Source organism: Aplysia californica, unplaced genomic scaffold (assembly GCF_000002075.1).
Source record: "Aplysia californica isolate F4 #8 unplaced genomic scaffold, AplCal3.0 scaffold00055, whole genome shotgun sequence".
NCBI classification, from domain to species: Eukaryota; Metazoa; Mollusca; class Gastropoda; order Aplysiida; family Aplysiidae; genus Aplysia; species Aplysia californica.
In genome coordinates this window covers 509,192-530,827 of record NW_004797325.1, presented here as the reverse complement: position 1 = coordinate 530,827, position 21,636 = coordinate 509,192, and the positions used below count along the sequence as shown (strand labels likewise).

Here is a 21,636-nt window from a genome sequence, read left to right as displayed (position 1 = left end):
TTAGTACACACGTAAACATGGTGGGTCCACCAAAGTTTAATCCGGCCAAAATAAGTTTTTAATACAAAAAAGGCAGAAAAATATTACTGGCTAATGTGGAAGGGTTCACTTAACCTACATGGCCACTTTTGTCCTTGGCTATCACTTCTGTTTCATATGTAAACAAACGGGAAGGCAACTTCCAAAGAGCCCCTTCAAGGCGATCTAGATCTAGGTGTAGATGTAGATATAGATTTAGATCTATCTTACAGCAAAACACAGCTATAGTGGGACATTTGGTTCCAGAAGAAAAATCCCGCTGTCTGCGAGTTCCCGCTGTAGGAATGCAAAGGGGAAATTACCGACTAAATTCTTTAAATCCACATGATTACCTCTGTTCCATATCAATGAAATTTGCGCTTTTGATTAGTCTTTCTTTTCTTGTCAACTTCTTTGGTTATCTCGGCCTTTAATTCGAGTGAGAAGCGTTTCCTTTTGTCTTTGTTGGAAGCCATCTTTTCCTCGGTCTCGTTGCTTGCGCTGTGTATCATACCGGTAGGCCAACTGTAGAGCTTGTGAAGTGGATGCATGCGTATGCCTATGAGAATCAACGATTGCTATCTATTACTTTTTGGTCTAGCCTAGGCCTAGGGCTATACGCTCTCATACTGAGCGCCTAATCTACGGTACATCACATTTGGAGTTGCTCGCTGGACTGACCAATCACAATGCCTCACCATTGACTGCCTGTTTGGAGCCCGCCTACAGCCCCCAACCCCCGTCCCCCCTGCCAGAGCTCGCTTGATCTCTCCCGCTGTTTCTGAGTTCGGGCCTTTCTTTGCCCCGCTAAACCCGAGCACGGATAATTGAGTTTACATAGAGAAGAAAAAAAGGGGGATTCCAGTAAGGTCACAGTGGGTGCCGTTATAGTCGTGCTCTAGTGTATCTAGATCGAGAGATGTAGATCTACTCATTCTTCTTGGTGCTGTGAAGTTGAAGTGAAGCATCGGCGAAAACAGTTGTCACTTTCCTGCTGTGCCTACTGAGCTATTTCTGACTCTAGAGTGAAGCGGTTTGGTTGAGGGTAACTTGGTAAAAATGATCATAGTTAAAAAAATAAACACATGAAGCTGCAGCGAGCACCTAGCACATCTCTGTGATTTGCCTAAATATAGATGAGGCATTTCTGCCATCTATTTTTGTCGTCTTCCGGGGTTTCCTCCAAGACACTTGGGTTTCCCTCGCCAGTAACTTTACTTTTCACTAGACTCTAGATCTAGATCTCACTGTGTTTGTTGGGGTTTTTTTTGGGGGGGTAGGGGGGGGTGGGTTGTGTTATCTTTTATAAACAATCTCAGCAATTCTCTTTCAATAAGTTAACCTTCTCCTCAAAGTTGTACACACACACACAAGCGCGTGCACACACACACATACACGCACAAGCACGCATGCCCACAAACGCACGTACACACACACACACACATACATGCACGCATACCTGTCCTCAGAGAAAGTTGCATTTGAAAATAGCAAAAGGTGCCAAAAGATGCGAGAAATTAGCAAAAGTTGCTAGAAAAGTTGCAAGACGTGTATAGTTTTCAAAAATGTCATGGAACTATATTGGAATACATAGTTCGGATGCTCATTGCAATCAAAGTAACCAAAATGAGTTTTGGTAGATCAAAATCAAAAGTTAAATGTGAATGTCTACCAAAAAACAAAAACAAAAATGCATGGAGGTTGCATGGTGTAAAAAAACAGTTTGTCACCTGACACATTACCAACTCTCGCTGACGGACGTTGGGCAGGTGTGATCAGCGTGGTTTGGAGCTGTTCAAATATAATTCAAATATAATCGTACACCTTCTGTGGGACTTTTTGCCCCCCACCACCCTTTACACTTTTCTTACACTTTCCTCCCCCCCCAATCCTGTAATATTACATTGTTCGCTTATAATTTAATAATAATATGACATTTATATTGTGCAAACCCGTGTTGCAGTCACTCTTCTATGCTCTTTACTTTTACATAATGGAAATAGTATTCATGAAAAACATGCTTACACACATGTGACATAATAATTAAATACAGTACAAGCGGAACTGTTCCGAAAAAACTTACGGTATCATTTTACCACTTTAACTGCACTGGTGTAATCAGAATTAGACTAGGTCTACACGTCATGTAGCCTAGATAACTACCAGTGTATAAATATAAAGTGTGAGATGGCATATATTCGTGCTTGCCGCTCGAGAACCTATTGTATCGCCACAATGCCATGCTTACTGCTCTAAGTGAATAGTATAGTTACTCTTTTTTTTATATTATAAAAAAAAAATTATGTTGTCATAAATTACTTTCCTTGTTATTTTTTCACCTTACAAAAGTGTAAATCTTACATTGGTTCAAGACACACACCTAAGCGGCAAAGTGGGGCCCGCCATGGTGAGATCTCATCAACTGGCGAGGGAAGCCCTGGAAGATGACAAAAATAGATGGCGGAAATACGTCATCTATATTTGGGCCAATCACAGAGGTGTGTTAAGTGCTCGTTGTAGCTTCATGTAAAATAAAATAGATCTAGAAATCTAGACCTTCTACTTCATGTATCATAATTTTGTCTTCTGCTTATTCAGTGAATGTAGATTTATCTAGGTCTAGTATCTTGTGTTTGAGTTTGTGTGTGAGTGTAAAAGTTGTGTAGGCCAACAGTGAACTTTAGATTTCACGAAGTCATCAGGCTGGTCAGGCCTGGCCTTTAATTTAGTTGAATTTTTTACTTCCATTAACCCGTTCAAGACTCGGGATCAGTTTGTGCTTGACTGAGCACAGTTTTGATTCACATTTAATGGTCAGTTGCCTGTAAAATTAGACTTGGTTTGTTTATACCGCTAACTGTCTCTTAAAGAAAAACGTTTCTTTGAATGGAAAAATATAGCTGAATATGAATTCGATTAATTTCAAGAAATGCATTTGATAGAAGCAGTATACAGAAAACAACCAGTACATGTAGTGAATCATGTTCATCATCATAGCCCTCGCACTTGGCAAGGCATAATTAATGCCTTAGGTCACAGCAGCATCTTGGCTCTTTTTCCGTGTATAAGAAAAAAATTATGAACGGCGTACGTCATATAGGTCATAAAGGGGTTAAGCGCAAAAGAATGTGAACATTTGAAGGCTGCTATATGAACAGGTAGTCGAGCAAATGGGCAGCCATTGCTGGCGAAGGGTTTGTACAGGAAAGGGTTTTGAGGAAAAGTTGCAGATGGCATGATACATAAGTGTATACTTTTCAGTACCTTCTTTTTAAATACTATTTTGCAGATTCATCACCCTCTGAGAAAATATTGCCAACCTCTGTTGAAGAAGTTGTTCAAAGCACCAATACAGATGCATTTCCCGATGCACCCGTGTCTTCTTCACCATACAACCTTCGTCACAGACCATCAAGATTAGTAGAGTCCAACTCAAAGGATTCATCTCCTACTCCCCGTTCAGATGGAGATGGGTCTCCTGGAAGCCAATCAAATGCAGCTACTCCTTCACCTGCCCCTGCTGCAGACACTGTCAATAACATCCCTGCAAGGCAGTCAGTTCGCAGCACCTTGAGCAGTGGTGAGGCCAACAGCAGTCCAGCTGAAACTGAAAATAACACCTTGCAGACCACTGTGGCAAACTTACGAACCCTGGAAATGGTACACATTGGCAGTTGTGTATTCACAGCTCTGGTCGCTAGATACGTATTGACGTTTGGGATTGGACTTTTCTATTTCCAGGTACTTGTATTTTACAGATTGGCTTACTATTGAGTAAAAGATAATATAGTGCGGTCAAAAATTGGTGGCACAACTTATCCTCAAATATCGCTTTAACGGGTGAATTGATGTCAGCCATACTTTGCACATCAGCCTGTATCGATTTGTCTTAACTTTATCACATTTTTCCACAAGAACTGAGGCTCGATTAAAAAACTTTTCTTAGATTTATATAAAATACTATAAATCTCCATCATGTGGAAAATGGTATTGTTCACAGCACTTCTCACACACATTTTGCATACGCATATGGCCTACGTCACAGCTTGCCTCTGACAATTTTTTGTTGCAAAACTTCTTACAAGAAACTAATTTTATAGTGAACACATTTTGTGCAGTAAAGGTTCCCTAAAAATTTATTCTATAAGCATAATGTTGCGATTAGAAAAAAAATGACAGACTCACTTTTAAAAGCGATATTGCCCAGGTTGTAAACTTTTAAAAATCTGTAGAAACTATCCACTGGGATTTTTTGTTAGTATTTATTAAGAAATTTTCTAGAATACAGTGTGCAGGAGTTTGAAAAAATATTCATCTGTTAAGATAAATTGATATAAGTCATTGTGCAAAAGTTGGAGAATCTATGTTCGATAGTTAAGGAGATATTTGACAATAAGTTGCGCCATTAATTTTTTACCACACTAACTATATAACCTCTGCTCTTTTTGTCCAGCTATGTGGGCAGATTGCAGCACCTTCCTTACCCCTCCTGACATTTTGAACATTGATTTTTTCTTAGCTCATCTATATATTTTTTAGTCCAAAAGAGCTCTCTTTGCTAAAACAAAAAGATCTTCATAGTGCAATATAGATCTAATTTCTTGCTGTTTGTGCCTGCATATTTTACTTTTTAAAATTCTTTATTTTTTTTGGTGCTGTTTTTCCTTGTTGAAAATAATGCACTTCAACAACATCAACAAAAAATAGGGTTAACTGGACATCTAAAAGATTTATAGCCAAGCTGGTTTAGATGATGTTTTTGATAGATATTTAGCATAGTTTGAGAGTTACTTACTTACCCTCTCCCTGTATCGTCAGGTGCACAAGTCAGAGAGCATTTGATGCAACTTTTATCTGTTCATAACCACTACCTCAAACCTTGGCACATCCTACTCTGAGTGATATTACCACATCCCTGATCGTGCTTCTCAGTTGGTCTACTTCTTCTTTTTTTTCCATTTGGTCTCCAGTACCATGTCTGATAGGGAAGTCTTGTCTCTGGCATTCTCAAAACATGCCCCAAATATCTCCATCTTCTCCTTTTTATGGTCATATTGATAAAACTGGATTAGATATCTTTTCAACACTTCATTATTTGCAATGAATTAAATCCATTTTATTGATAAAAATATTTGCAGGCATTTTAGAATCTGTGACTTGTAACAGAACACCAGGAAACAAACCTGCAGTAATGAATTTTGTCCCTTCCCGCAGACTATTGTTCTTCCATTCATTGTCATGGAATTGACCCTGGCCTATTTGAGCCACACTCAGCTGAAGGTATGTATTTGTCTTTTCTTCCAAGTTCATTGCATTTTTATCCGTAAAAAAGATATTCTGGTCTTCATTTCTACTTTCTTTTTGTCTCATTTTGATCTCGTCAGTTTCTTCATTTTTTGTAAATAAAAACATCTTTTGTTACACAAGTTTTTTTACCTTTTAGAAAAGTTCTCATATATCCCTTTGAATGTGTAGCCATTTCTGTGCTTGTGAATCTGAACTGTTGAATTTTGTATTTGAAAAGAATAGAAATATACTGTCAATGTCTGAAACTGCGCTTGGAATTCTGAGGGGGTGATTAATGAGTACTGAAAAAGGTGATTTTGTGGTCAAACATTAAGAAATTAAGAATCATTCTTCCCCCCCCCTCCCCCCCCCCCCCCCCTCCTGTATTTGTTACTGGTAGTGTTGTCCTTCAAATTACTAGAGTAACTTGACCACTTGCGGCCGCGAGCGAACTTTCCCCCCTAGCTTGCACTGCTTCTGCACTAAGAGATTCCCAACTTGATTTTCGTGGAGAAAAAAGCCGCAAGAAGGGCCCTGACCTGGTCGGGAATTTAAAGACTTCAAGTATAGAGGGCAGTGGATGTTTTCTGAACAACTTCGGCATACCACTTGGCGGACGGCTGCCCTGGGTGCGGCCGACGACGAGCCAACAACGCGGCCACCTGACTTAGGTGCGGCTGAATCCATGCCCGTTATGCCTTAAACAAGCTTCAAACACTTGAAAACATGACAAACAGTGAAGCAAATCAATAACAAACGCATAAGGGGCAATTTGAAATATGGTAGGCCTACATTCAACTTTAATGAGACTCAACAGACTCTTGATCAGAGCATGCAATCGAAATGGAAATCAGTGACACAAAATGCAAACGGGGACGTTCAAAATTAAAGAATGGTACATACAACTTAAATTAGATTCAATCTACTTTTGATCAGAGCATGCAAACAAAATGGAAATCAATGACAGCGTAGATCTATGCAAAAAAAGTACAAGGATCGTAGATCTAGATCACGTCTACTCTTGATAAGAGCAGAACGGACAAGTGTCACATCTCTGGCCTCAAGGTACGATCTCCACCGTCATGCTGACCAAGTGAGTCCCAACTCTCCTCATTCACAGTGTCTGGCCTTCCTTCTGCTTCAGGCAATGCCTGCATTTCGTTTCCAGTTCCGACCATGTTGCAGTCCTCCACTTCTTCTTCATTCATCTCATGCATAGCATATTATTCTCTTTCTACTCCAAGTCCAACGACTGGTCTTTTGTTCCCATCTCCATCACTCTCAAGCATGTCTTCTCTTTCTGTTTCTTCTGCTTCAACTTGTCTTTTGTTTCCTATGCCTTCATTGTCAGCAGCAACACTGTTCCTATTTCTCTCCGTGTGTGGTCCGACTCTTGATTCTTCATCAAACTTCAGCAAACATGGATTCCTCAGTCGAACGTTCTTCTTCCTTGAAATCTTCCAACTGCAGGTCATCTTCATCAAACAGTATCATTTCACTTTCATTGATACCTGCACTTGTGTCATTGTCTGAATCACTCAACCTCTTCTTGGATTTGTTTCCTTTCACTTTGGACTTCTTTTCTTTTGCTTCTTCTTATTCTCTGTCCCCTTCTCCTTGGCTAGTCTCCTTTCTTCTTGCATCTTCTTTCTATTTTCTTTCTCCACTGTGCTTCTTTAGCTCCTCTCGCTGTTTTTCTCTTTCCTTTCCCGTCTTCCATTTCTCCTCTCCCATTTTGGCTCTACTCTGTCCACTTTTCTCATTTCCATCTCTGCTTTCCTTTTGATCTTTCTCTCCTTGTTGATTAAAGAGTCAATGAACTCTTGTCCACTGATGAGCGATGGAATGTTTTCCAGCGATGTCTTTCTCTTGCCGCCATTATTCCTGCGTTGCAAAGTAGGAAGAACGAAGGAATCTTTCAGTCTCAGATTGACTTGGCATCTCTCCATCCCTTCACTGACTGCTTGTTACACGTTGTCTAAAGCTTCTTTTGTCCCCTTCGGTTTCCCACTCATTTTGAGACTTGCTTGGGAAAACACATTTTTTGGATAGATTAGAGTTCACTTCATGCCATACTTGAGTTTTTGTTTGAGTTGGCCTTTAACGTCTCTAATTAAAACCAGTAGGTCATTTAGGCAAATTAACGTGCTGTTACACTGGGATATGAAATGTAACAGAACTTATTATCCCATCTAGTCACAGTGTACTAACACCGGGCCAACCCATCATAGCACTCGTCCCATAATGTCGATGCCTGGTGGGACAGCTACTAGATCTAGATTGCCAGTTTTTTTAGTCTTATGTATGACTTGGTCGGGGAATTGAACCCACGATCTTCCATTTCCGAGGAGGACGCCATACCACTAGGCCACCGAGATCGGTGCCATGCTTGAAAATATCGTATTGTTTCGTTACCAGTAGATCTAGATCTAGCTTTATTAAGTGGACAAAAAGCTTTGCAAACAGCCTACCTCTATCAAGAACAAGGTCTAGATTCTATCTCAAGACCTTAGCCTTCATTTGACCACGGGCTAACTATCATTTTGGACTCTGGCCGCGGCCAGGACCTCTGCTATAAAGCCCGTCCTCGGTGCGGCCGATTCGACCGCATGTGGGCCCACATGAAAAATTACCCTGCCCTGGCTGAGTCCATCGATGTTTCTCCGAAAGTTTACGTTTGAGCGATATTTATACAACGTTAGGCTTAAAAACATGCATTTTAAAACACAGAAACCGCACTTAGTTGACAAAATAGTAATATTTAGGTTGTAGTAAGAGCTAATGAAAAGCTCACCTGAAATTTCACAAAGGGATGTTTTCTGGGTTGAAAAGTTCATACTCGCATCACATGTGTCGGAACAGCGGGAAAGACCGGAAATGAAAGTGAACGCATTGACAGACCCAAGAGAAGCTACAGTGGTTTATTCAAAGCCTTAAAGCAACTGGAATGCGAGTTATGAGAACTGGCCGCACACCAGCAGTGGCTGCGAGGGAGTCAAGCTACTCTATAGATATTTTTATGTAAATGTATCTCAGCAGGACTGACGTCTGTGGTGTAGCAGTTAGGTGCTTTGTTGTCACATGCTGGAGACCCAGGTTCGATTCCGGAGTGGGGGAAAAATTTGATCATGTATCTCTGTCTTTCTGCTGAGATATTGTAACCCCCGGGGCAGTGCCACTGACTGTGGTGTCTTTAGGCCATTCCCAAAGGGGGAACATTTCTCGTTCATGCACAGTAGAATTGTAAATGGGCTGATTCATGTCACGCTCATAACTGTGCGTGATGTACAACAGGGAACTGCTGCTTTTTCTTTCCTAATCCTTACTATTGTCATTTTCCTCTACTTCTTTTGTATGTTTGTCACTCTCATGTGACCTGCTATTTCCGGGGTGCCTTGATAGTTGAAACAGACCTTGTGCTGTTGAAGCTAGAGAGGTGAGCAGAGTAAGTCTGATTCCCTGTAAAAACTTCTCTGTTGACACCCACCCCTTGACGCTCATATGACCTTATGCAGTTACGAGCGCCGTAAAACCCTCTACTATAAAAAAAAATAGAAATATTGTATCTCTCTCAGCCTGGGTTGACCCTTATGGGTGGCGGTTGAAGCCTGCCTCCTAAATGATCTACATTATGTGGATGGGGGTGTAAAAAAACAACTACAGTGGAGTCCACTTATGACGAGTCCGGAAAAAATGAAAAGTCTGTTATAAAGACACTGTTCTAAAACCCCATTTTTTTTCTCTTCTTTACCTTTGTAAATAAAATACTGCTATAGTGCTATCTGACAAACATGCGAGTCGGTTATCGCGGAATATTGCTGCTGCTGTGCACAGTGCATAGGCCAATTATACATATTGTAAAACCTTGCCAGTTGAGAAACTTGTTGGTGATCTAGCGAAACAAAGAATGGGAGAGCCCATGTGTGTCAACAGTGAAGGCCGAAGCGACTGAGTAGGGGAGGGTGTGTCATGCGCAGACAAACAGAAGGCATTGCCTGATAGGCCAACGTATGCCTAGTTCAGATTATCAAGGCCTACCATGCCTCTCACTTCTCCGATGCGGGGAGAGAGAGGTCACAGCAATGTGATGGATGGAGCGAATGAGTTACATGCACAAGCTGACGGAATGCACCACAGGGTGTGGTGGGTTGGGGGAAAACACAGCGGGCGAGTTAGCCCAGAGCCCTTTCTTTCTGATCGCCAACGCCGAGCTGTCAGTCAACATCGCTAGATCTAGCGCTAGAGAAAGAAACCTGATTCGATTTTTGATCAAGTAAGACCTAGAGGTCATGTTGAAACAAAATCATCAACAGGGGAGATAGCAAAAGGAAATAAAACACCAAACTCATAGATTAGGCCTACTCTACAGTTTCCTTTGAATTTATTACTGGATCCCTTATAGCGAAAATCCTGCTATAAAGGACATTTTGCACCGGTCCCCTCCCTCTCATTGTAACAGGATTCAACTGTACCTGTATATTTAGAAATTTAAAAACATTATCACAGCAGTCGTGTTAAATGTTTTGTTTTTTTCCTCTTTAGCATCTTGGCCATCCTTCACCGAAAGGGACAGTCTGGTCTGCGGCTCTAATGCTTTGTGGAATAAAACAAGAACTGATAGACTCTTACAACGTTATAATGAGTCGTGTTGCTGCAACAACCAACAACTTTTGCTGTTACTTATTTTCTTTCATCATTTGGAATGCAGTTATTGGATGATTTTCCATCAAACTGGGACAAAGAAGATTTTCTTAGAGTCATATTGAGAGGGATAGTACAGTTATATAGGAAAGAACGAAGACTTGCTTCCTTTTATTTTGTCATAACATGACTTGTGTGGTGATGGTATTTGTAAAGGACCAACAATCGTACAATTACTCTTTATAATGCTACTTTATACTGAAAAAGATTTCTTGTGCACGTTTCTTTGCCAACTGACTATCAGGTATGTTGCTGATGCAGCAACACTTGAAAGGAGCAGCTTATTTTGAAATCTCATACTGCATGATTTTTGTATTGTTAAATAGGTACTTGTTCTCGTTCAATTTACTGCTGTATACTTGTATGGCATTAGACTGATGACCACAGTTTTTTTTCTGGCAAATCTAAATGATTTTGTCAAACTCGTAGGGATCTAAACCTTTGGCTGAGTTGCTTAGGATTTCTTTCTAAGGGTAAATACTTGTTTATAGCTTGCGCACAGTAGATTACTTGACTTTGTGTGCTTTTGCCTCATTTTGGGGGGGCTCGTTGTGTGAAAATTTAAATTTGTGATAATTTTTGACCCCATACTTCTTTTGAGGTAATCAAGCCTCTGAATTTCATTTGTGTTCCCCTTTTGAAATGCATTTAATTTGTTGTTCTGAGGCCATACTTGCATTTGGGAAGAGGAGAGGGGTTAGAGAAACTGTTATGAATAATGGATTGGAGATGCATGGATATAAACTTAAGTCTGAGTTTTCACACTGTTGAGGCTCTCTTGAACATCAGCAGATTTTGTTTTGTTTTTCTGAGTGTTTTACAGTTTGCAGGCAATTAAATTCCTTAGAAACAACAGTTTCATGTTCAGTAGTGTTTTATTTAAAATAGTAGTTCTAAAATTTGAGTTCTGTATCCACCTTTTGACTGAGCACACCTGCCATGCAGTTCATTGTTGTTAAAATTTAAAATACTAAATTCCCCCGTTAATCTGTAATGCATTGAGTTGTTGCAGTTTACTGGCTGAGAACATACGGTATATATAATTCTGTAATAATGAAACGTTTTGTACGCTTTAAGTTAACATTGCTGGATGCCTTAATTTAAAGAAGGTACGTAAAGTACATTTGTTGTCCATTAACCTTGTTGTTTTCCAGTTGAATGCTCAAGTCTAACTTCTTGCTTTTATCTCAGCTTCTAAATTTGAAATGCACTTAAAATCTTCCCTTGTCCAGCCCACGGCTTCATTTTAGCCATGTGTTCATAGACGTGGCATTGAAGTATCACATTATGATTTTGGTTTTTTATATAATTAATTGACTTAGAATCTTTTATACTCTAGGTCAGCAAGTTGTCAAAATGTGTTAATAATGATGTTTTACATACTTCAAAGTGACATGTGTACATGGAAATAAATGAGTGGTAATTACAGTGTCGAATAAAGTATATTTTGTATAATCTGGTTTGAATAATTATGGGGCTGGTAGTGTGAGCGAGTTATTTAGTGTGGAAGCACCATGTCGATAGAGGATTTTACAGACTTTGTTCACTTCACTTTTCACTTTTTGTAATAGAATTGTCACTGCAGCTACAGTACAGACAGGATGATGCTACAATTGTATAATGCTTTATCAGAATCTGTACATAAATGCCATTACTCTATAATATTATTTGTATGCATGCATTAAAAAAACCTTAAATATGGAGTTTCTTTTTGTCACCTTTTTCTTTTGTGGAATGAAAATTCAGCACTGGATTAAGTATAAGGGCATTGTCTTTAGTTGTGAAGTCACTACTCTTGATTAGATTTACCCTGTCAATAAATATGGCTAGCATTGTAATATTAAAGTTGCTGTTGGTATTGGTGTACCAGAATGTTAAGATTTCATTAAAATTGGTTTTTCATGACAAGTGTCACAATAAATGAACATGCTTTTTTCATTGTTTCTTTTCAAAATTTTTGTTTGGTAGTGGCCTTTACTTGTGTTGTGGTATTTAAGGAAGAATGGATGAACTGATAGAACAGGTGTAATAGAATCTTCTGGGGAAATTGAAAAGTTGAAGAAATAAGGACAACAGAGATGAACTGAAGATCAGAAAGTGAAAGGAATTGCTTAAATTTGTGTGTTTAGACAACAGCAAACGTGCAGCAGTATGATTATGTAAAATCTACATATTGTGTAATTTCATAATTTTTTACTGCTATTCTTTGCTGATCGCACAAAGCTGAATGTGAGCTAAATAAGTTAATCTGGATTGTAGCTTTTCAGTCAGATAGTGATATGCTGTTTTCATGGCTATTATAAGAAGTTTACATGACACAGTTTCTTTTGTGTTTTAGTTTTAGTAAGGTTTTTAAGGCATTCGCAACTGCATTTAAAGGATTAAGGTCATATGAGCGCCAAGGGGTAGCTGTCAACAGAGAAGTCCAAACGGAGAATCAGGCTTTCTCTGCTCACCTCTTTTGCCTCAACCAACAGCACAAAGTTAGCCTCGACTATCAAGCACCCTGGAAATAGCAGTTCACAAGAGAGTGGCAAACATACAAATGAAGTAGAGGAAAAATGACGATAACAAGGATGAGGGGAAAAAAAGCAGCATTTCCCCCTTGTTTCAGCTCAGTTTGAGCATGACGTTGAGAGAGTACTTTTTGTTGTCAGCCCGTTTACAATTCTACTGTGCATACGAACATGTTAATATCCCCCCTTTGGGAATGTCCTAAAGACACTTCAGTCAGTGGCATTGTCCTAGGGGGTCAATTTCTTTTGTTTGGGTAGGGATTCGAATTTTGCCTTGTGAGGCGTTCTTTTTTCAATTTCATTTGTCAAGGTGTATTTAAAGGAAGTTATGCATGAGGAACCTCTGTTTTATGTTTGTTTTAGTAAGAATTTCATGGCACTTGTAACACAATTACATTTTTGCTGTAGGACTTCCATGTTTTTCATCTTTGTCAGAGAAGACCACATATTTGAATCCATATTCCCTAAGTTCAGGCGTGCTTATAAACTAAGAAAAGTGGGTGGTTGATGGGTGCTCTTGTGTGGTTAGCTCTTTCATTTCTATCAAACGTATTGTTGTTATCACTCCTTTTTTGTGTTTGTTACTCTCTTATTATAATGTAACACCTCAAATCTTCGACACTTATATGACGTAATTGTGTTTTTGTTTTGGTAAGAGTTTTTTTGCACTTGCAAAACCTGTCAATTCTTTGCCATATCGACAGACCGAAGGGCTAGAACCCAAATGGCCGCTGGATTGGAAAAGTAAAGTAAAGTAAAGTAAAGTTTGCACTTGCAACATAATTTATTTAATTAGGAAATATAAGTGTCGAAGATTAGAGGTGTTTAAAGAGAGTAACAAACACAAAAAGAAGGAGAGATAAGATGAGGACGACAGATGTTTGTTCAAAGCAAAAAAGGAGCAAACCTCACTAGAGTGACTACCAACCACGCACCCTAATTGTGTTGCTAGTGCCATAAAACTTGTACCAAAACAAAAAAAGAACTCTTGAAAAAAAACCTAGGTATGCTCTCACCATACATTTGTACCCAGCACAGCACGTTTTGGCTGTAACAATAACAAAGAAACACCTACCCGATACCAGAAAGGCTATAAAGCCGGGTCTCTAGTTGAGAATGCAAAGTGAATTTGTTCGAGATCCGAGTTTTGGGTGTTCCGAGTGTTCGAGAACTCCGTGAAGTCAGTACAAAGAAAACATAGGGACTGAAACGGGACCGAGATTGTGTTCGAGATACCAGAGAATTCGTGATTTTCGCGTGCAAGATTCGTGGACTGTACTGCATGTGTATCTATCTTTCTATATTTTATATATATATATATATATACATACATATGTGAGGCAGCGTGGTGGAATCAGGCTCTCGTCAAAATCAAAATAATCAAAGTGAAGAAACTTGCATTGCTCCGCTGGTTTGTGAATTTTTATCAATTTTTTTTTTCGGCTCAACACCTTTTATGCCAATTAAAGAACTCATTTCTGTGTAGATTTTCTGAAAAACGTTGAATAAAGGCACACACAAAATGTCAATTTTCAATTACCACAGACTCTTAAGCAAAGGAAATAACTAATCTTTGGCTGTCATTTTCTCACTAATTTTACCCCAGAAAACAGGGGACCCTCACCTCCTTCTTTTGCAAATATCTCGACTTGTATTCAAGATAATTGGATATTTTTTTCATCCAAATAAAGACAAGTGAACAAGAACCATTAACTCTACCTGCCCCAAAATTGACGAGAGCCTGATTCCACCACACTGCCTCACATATATTGTAATGAGATGATAAATGCTATTTAATCCTAGATTCTACTCGTTTGTCTATCTACTTTGTTTTCAATACACACTGTTTCGAGCGGGGAACGATGTGTGTGGGTCTTACAGGTCCGGAGCTTCATCCACTGCGTGGACCCACCAGTAGCGTCGATCCCTGCTCAGCCTAGATTTAAGTCGTGTCTCGGAAGGCCAGTTCAACCTTCGCATCTGTTTATATACCCCCCGCTCTCCCTTATTCTCCTACACTCACTAGGCTACACTGAGTTTGCTCACTTATTTCACGTGCTTGTGGCTTGTCTGGTAATTACAGCGAATTAGACCACACATGATATATATATAGATCTATATAAAATATATGCAAAGCAAACCACCAGACATACATTTTATCTTTCTAGTGCTATACATGTGCATTATTTGCCCATCAGAGTCCACCAAGATAAGAAGACCTGCCTATAAGTTCAATTTGAGGAGGCCACTGGGAAAACGAGCATAGTCACTAGATCTAGATTTTAACTGGAAATTGTGAGGGTGCCAATTTTAAAAGCTTGTGGGCTCAAAACTTCATATTTGTTTGATTGGTGGTTTATTGCTATGTTGAATAGGAAATCTAACAAGAAATCTAACAACAATAATCAACCAACAATTGAACAGAAATACAGTTATGAGACAACAAGCGTTAAAAATTTATACCCTCACGATTTTCAGCTTGTGACAAGTCCCGTTTTCCCCATGGACTCCTTGTGTTCATACAGTATGACTCTCGACCTCTGAGCGGACATCTCTATGTTCAATCTTGGTTGAAAAGGCCCCTCCTGTGCCTAACAATAAAATGTGATCTACTCAAGTGGTTGTTTTGACCTTTTCTCATATATTGCTTTTTATTGGAGTATTTTGACTTCTGAATTCTCTTCATCTAGATCTAGTTGCAGACTGCCAAATCCAGTACCCCAGTTGCAAAAATCCTGACATCTAGTTAGAACAGACAAACAGAGAGTAATGTAACAACTTCAAACAAACCAACGAAGATACCTTAGAAGCCAAATTATTTCTAGGTGAGTGTTTACCTGCAGTGCTTCAAGAACCTCATCTTCCGAGTCGATGGGCAAATCCTCACATGCTATCAGCTGTTTCGCATCACATTCATCCAGAGACAGAAAATCCTCTGTGCGCCTTATGAAATTAAACTCCTTTTGCATCATCTCAAAAGATAAACTAGACAATTTCTGTGAGTTGAGGACTTTAGCATGGTTAAATACTTCCACACATCTGTGTTTGGTGAGATTTTTCTCTAGATAAAACTCACATTCTTGTATGAGCACGTCTATCAGGAGATGACTGGCGGCAAAACATAAACTGCTCACATTCTCACTGTTCACCACTTTCCGACCAGAATATATGAACTCGTACACATCTCTGAAAGTTTCACTTGATATTTCTTCGATATCAGTTTCACTTTCTTTCATTCCTGAGTTGAAGAGGCCACGAAAAAAAAAGAGAGCAGGAGCTCAGGATAAAGCGATGACATCTAAATGTTTCTCCCTCAACATGCACCTCAAAGTCGTGAAAGCTGTCTCGATCCAACAGCAGCAAATCAATGTTAATAATGTATTTATACCTCACCCTACAGAAAGTATTTTTTTGACCAAGAACCGTGGTTTAATTCGTGTTTGTGTTTCATAGAGTGTAAAACTAGTACCCACTAAATCTAAAAAATATTCAATCACGAACTGCACTTTTCCAATAGATGTCACCACAGTATCAGTACAGTCATAGAGGCACTAAAGCAATAATAGCTCAACTTTGTCTACAAGCAGTTTTTCCCCCTATTTTATTCTTATTTCTGACTTGTCACAAGTACTGGCATAAACAATATTTGTGTTGGGACATTTGAGAGCTCCTTTGGGCTCCTGTAGCTGTGGAAGGGACGATAGTGCAGACAACCGCACATGAGCACAACATGACACGTTAAATGAAAAAGATAGAGATTGAAACGATGTGATGGGACGGATGGGAGAAATTTAGATGAAGTAGTGGGATGGAAGGGAGAAATGTAGATGGAGTAGTATGATGAACGAGCGAAATTTAGATGAAATGGAGGGGAGAAATTTAGATGAAAGAGAGATGGATGGGAGAAATTTAGATGAAAGAGGGATGGAGAGGAGAAATTTAGATGAAGTAGTGGAATGGAAAGGAGAAAGGTGATGTAGTAGAATGGAAGGGGGAGATTTAGAAGGTGATGTGGGGGTGTAACTCGCCACATCAACATGATAAAGTCATTTAAGAGGCAATACATCTCAAAATTCAACTCCCATGTCCGACAGGGCCAAGCCAGGTATTGCAAACTTCACAAGTAAAATCCAAGTTCAAGAGTTGAGAAGTGGAGACTTGACTTGAACCAAGGTCAACCCATCTGTAATCCAATATCAATCGTGCTATCGCCACTCCCTTAAAGGAGAGAGAGAGGGGGGGAAGAGACAGAAAGACAGAAAAAACACAAAAAAGAAGGAAGAGAGAGAGAGAGGGGGGGCAGAGACAGAGACAGAGAGACAGACAAAGAGACAGAGAGACAGACAGAGAGAGAGAGAGAGGGAGAGGGGGGGGGGAGCGAGAGGGGAGAGAGAGAGAGAGAGAAAAGAGAGAGAGAGAGAGAGATTTAAAAAAACATTTAGAAACATTTTTCCCTATTGAGGTGAATAGATCTCGAACTATTCAAAGTACCTTCATTCCTTGAAGGAGTCCTCGTGCAATTCTGTCCACAGTAGCCATAATCGTTTGCTGTGAAGAAACCAAAAAAAAAGCGTGCTTTGTAATGTAGGCTACATTTGTGACGATACTCTTCATCATTTAAAAAAACAATATCGTCTGCCTGCAGTTCAAACGTATCAAGTCCAGAATCTTGATTTTTTTCTTTTATTCCGCAGTTTCTTAAAATGTATCGGTTGCCCGTGCTCCAGATATTAATATTATGTTGAAATTCAAATTCTAAAGTTTGAAGAAAAAAACAACAGAATATAGATCTATATAAATAGTATGCATAATTGAACGCAATAAAATTCCCTCTCGTTAATCAGATCAGCTGGACATTTGTTAACCTTAATAATAATAATAATAATAATAATAATAATAATGATAATAATAATAATAATAATAATAATAATAATAATAATAATAATAATAATAATAATAATAATAATGGGCCTACTAAGCAATTCATAGTACATTTCCATAATTCACAAGACACTACAAATGTATTTGTAGCCCACAATGTCATCAAAATACACACAGCATTCACGCACAAGGGCACGTTGAATTATAATACAAATAATAATATAGTAAATCAAAGTATAATATAAGGCTGTGACTGGTAAGTTTTGGCACAATTTGTGCAAATTTTAATACAGTTTTAGACAAATGGATCAGAAGAAAAAATCCTGTTGTAACATAAAAAGCATATTTTTTAAAAGATACGGTACTAAATCAAATCAAATGAATCACAGACATCTCTTTCTCTCTCTCTCTCTCTCTCTCTCTCTCTCTCTCTCTCTCTCTCTCTCTCTCTCTCTCTCTCTCTCTCTCTCTCTCTCTCTCTCTCTCTCTCTCTCTCTCTCTCTCTCTCTCTCTCTCTCTCTCGGCTGTAGTGGTAAAAATTAATACATGTATAGAGACAATGTAGCCTACTACATGTGTAAATCAATAGGCCTGTGTAAATACATGGCTTTTCAGTCTTTTCTTAATTAGGCTATATTGTATTAACTTTACCGGCTTCCCTGATCTTCCGGGGTAACAGGTTCCATTTGTTAGGCCCAAAGCCCAAAGTGAAACAAAAGTGCTGGCCATATAATTTATAACGGCAAGTTGGTTCAACTAAAATAGAATCTACAGCCGAACCTGCCCTGACGGCCACCTCTATAAGACGGCCACCTGTACAAACGGACATTTTCCATTTCCTCCCTTGCGTTTTTTCTATATAATTTAACTGTGTAAAACGGGCACCTGTCCAACGCGGCCGCGGCCACCATATTTCAACACACAACCCCTATCACACTAAGCAAAAACACCTGCTTAGACGGCCACCTAAGTGACTCCATTACGTTTTGTCATAAATTGTGCATTGACCCCTGGCGTTGTGGGCGAGCCGTCATAATCTAAAAACCTGTCGTTGTTAGGTAGTCCCTCCAACTGATCATGTTGCGTAGGCCCCTCCCACTGTTGACCAATAGGTAACAAAATTAATTTTCAGCTGCTGGTGAGGTAAGCGTGTGATCCATCATAACCCATAAGCCCCGCCCAGAACCCATACACAAATCGCAAGTGAGATGAGTGGTCACTGTTTACCCAGTGCTGTAACAAAGTAACAAAGGACGTCAACATGAACTTGTGACAGAAACGTCGCTTGTTCTCCGAGTGGTAGTGCGTGTGTTTGTTTCACCATAGCACTTGATCCTCCTTGTCTGACACATTTCGTTTTATTGTCATCCGTGCACAAAAGCAGCAACAAAAGAAAAGAAAACCCCCAGCGAAAACAACAGCAACAATGCAACTACCTTCGGTTGGGACCTCAGAAAGGAAGGGTTTGTTTTCTCAGAAAGGAATGGTTTGTTTTCATCATCTCGATCAGTCCTGCCTAAGACGGCCATCTGTCTTATACGGCCACTTTTCTCCTTGACAATGGGTGGCCGTCTTACACAGGTTCGACTGTAGTTTAATCTGGATCTGGACTTAGTTGCCTCGTTGGTGTGTATGCAAGAATACCACTTGAGATCATTTGTACAGATGTTTTAAACTAGTACAATCACCAAAATGCCAGTGTGGAGAGGCGGACCCAACTGTTGAACACACAACCTTCAGCACCGCAAGACACACAGGGCCCTGAGACAGGTAACGTGGCCAACCCCACTGACACTACAAGAGAAGATACAGGCCGACAGATGAACAGAGCAGGACGGCCCAATTTATGACAGATACCAGACTTCAAGTGTGATGCCATTGAGAAGAAGAAAAAAGACCACTTGAGGTGTAGTTTGGTACAAGCGTGTTGAGAGATTTAAAACATGATACGACTATTATTACGAGACAAGTCTTGTAAATAATGCATTTGTCTGTGGGTTATAACCATTGTAGGCCGATCTTGCAGATTAGGGGCACATGGTTTTATCTCCCTTCTTAATTTCACTTTCTTTATTGGGGGATGATAAGTTGCAATACATAGAATAAAAATGAGGGGGGGGGGGGGGGTAATTCTTTTTGCGTAATCGGGAATTATGGGTGAAAAAGTACATGGTTAACATTATTAACAAAATCCACTTTAATTTAGTTTTGGTCACTCGCAAAACACTATACTTGCTCCAAGTAAGAATTTTCAAGTGCTCAGACAGTCACAACAGCACAATTGCCGGGCTTGAAGACATTACATTCTTCATTACTCAAGTTTTATATTAAGAAGAAGTAATTTTAAGGCCAAAGCTGTTGCTGTCTATATGCCAATAATGTGTTGAGCATGTTATCGTCATTGTTTGTGCTGTGACAATACAAATGTCTCTTTCTGTGTTAGCGTTAATCTAAAGAGCATATATATATATATATATATATATATATAAGCACGTTCCCTGAATTGTGTGCTTTGTGTTGAAATGAATTAGAGAAAATCTAGGTTTTGTAAAGCGCCTAAATTTATATTGAACAGGAGTGGGTGCTATATATTATGATCTGCATTGCCTATTATTATCACTGTGGGCAGTGCGTTGTTACGCGCGAATTAATCAGTTGAAATTGTTAAGACTGCTTTAGAATCTTCTGCCTCTATCTATTTGCAGGCAGTGAACACATGCACTTGTTTATCGAATCACTGTTTTGTCAATTAAATCGATAATAACCCAACAGCCAATCAAATAGGGCTCAGTAAAGGACGGTCGAGCCTGTTCCAATGGTTGGCCTACTTATGAAACTCTTCTTGTAAAAAGTAAACAGATTTTTTAAAAGAACTATTTACAATTTGTGCCGAAAAAATGAAGATGAGAAATAGTGATTAACTCATCAGAACCAAAATTATGGTCAATTGTCAACAGCAAGAAACAGTCGCCAGTTCAAGTACCTTAGTTGTAGGGCCTATATCATCAGCCATTAAGGATCCAAGAATTGCACAAACAACAGGGGCGCTTACTAAGACCAATGGCCTACAGAAATATAGAAACACCTGAGTCAATTCCAAAATTTGATTACTCTCTGCCCTCGTTACTCCATCCTTCTGTATGCTTGTGAATCATGGACCTTGATGGAAAAACTTCAGAGGAAGATCCAAGCAGCCGAAATGAGATGCTTTAGACGACTCTTTGGCATCTCATAAAATGACCTCGTCACAAATGAAGAAAAGCGCAGTAGAGTGAAACAACACATGAACCACTATTAATTAGACTTGCTGTCTACTGTGAAGTGAAGAAAACTGAATTGGTATGGCCAAGTTACAAGATCGCGTGGCCTATCCAAGACCATTCTTCAGTGAACTGTACAAGGAAGGAGAAGGAAAGGAATGCAAAGAAAGAGGTGGACCGACAATATTGCAGAGTGAAAGGGAAATTTTTCACCCAAACTCAGGCGTTCGCAAAAAAACGTGAAAAGCGGAGCAGCTGACGAGGCTCTCTTTCACACAACGCCCCTACGATCCTCATGTAATAGGAGATCAGAGCAGAGAGAGCATGTAAGAGAGAAGGCTTGGCTCATACTGCAAGCCCTGACAATGGTGTAAACATTCACGACACACTTTCCTTACAGAACCAGTAACCAACACGTTTTTTGGGCCCCTGTCAAGTTAACGTCTTGGTTTCTGCTACAACATAATATACACACACACACAACACTCACACAGCAAGGCTTTGAACTCAACCTATTCTCATTTCTGAGCCCAACGCACATTTGTTTCTCGACGAGGTGGAATCAATTTTTGGGCATGTGGAGTTATTGGTATCATTATAAAGCTGAATCATTGCCTTACTTCCAATGAAATAAATATCCGATTAGATCTATCTTGAATAAAAGTCAAGATAATTGCAACTGCTGTCAAAGTTTGGTAACTAGCTGTAAGAGTCACTGAAAACAGAAAATCTAGATCTACATATTGTGTGCCTTTAATCAATGTTTTCAATAAAATTCACACGGAAATCTGTTTTTGTTTAGAAAAAAAATGGATTGAACCAAAAAAATACAAATTCAATCAAAATTTCCAAACTGGTGTTAATAAAATGCCTGTTTCTCCAATTTTGATAGTTTGACGAGCGCCTGATTTCACCACACTGCCTCACAGTTGGATCCACCCACAGCCATAGATCATTATTATTATGATCATTCA

The 21,636-nt window shown here is 39.4% G+C and overlaps 1 protein-coding gene across 1 annotated transcript in view; it reads left to right on the top strand.

Annotated features, from left to right (window-relative positions):
- Positions 1-11,943, top strand: part of LOC101860480 — a 14,876-nt gene extending 2,933 nt beyond the window's left edge. Inside the window, exons 2-4 of the mRNA XM_005092918.3 lie at positions 3,308-3,759; positions 5,233-5,298; positions 9,847-11,943. Coding sequence (XP_005092975.2) covers positions 3,308-3,759; positions 5,233-5,298; positions 9,847-10,023 — 695 coding nt within the window. The 3' untranslated portion in view covers positions 10,024-11,943. The remainder of the gene's footprint in view (positions 1-3,307; positions 3,760-5,232; positions 5,299-9,846) is intronic.
- The last annotated feature ends 9,693 nt before the right edge of the window (positions 11,944-21,636 follow it).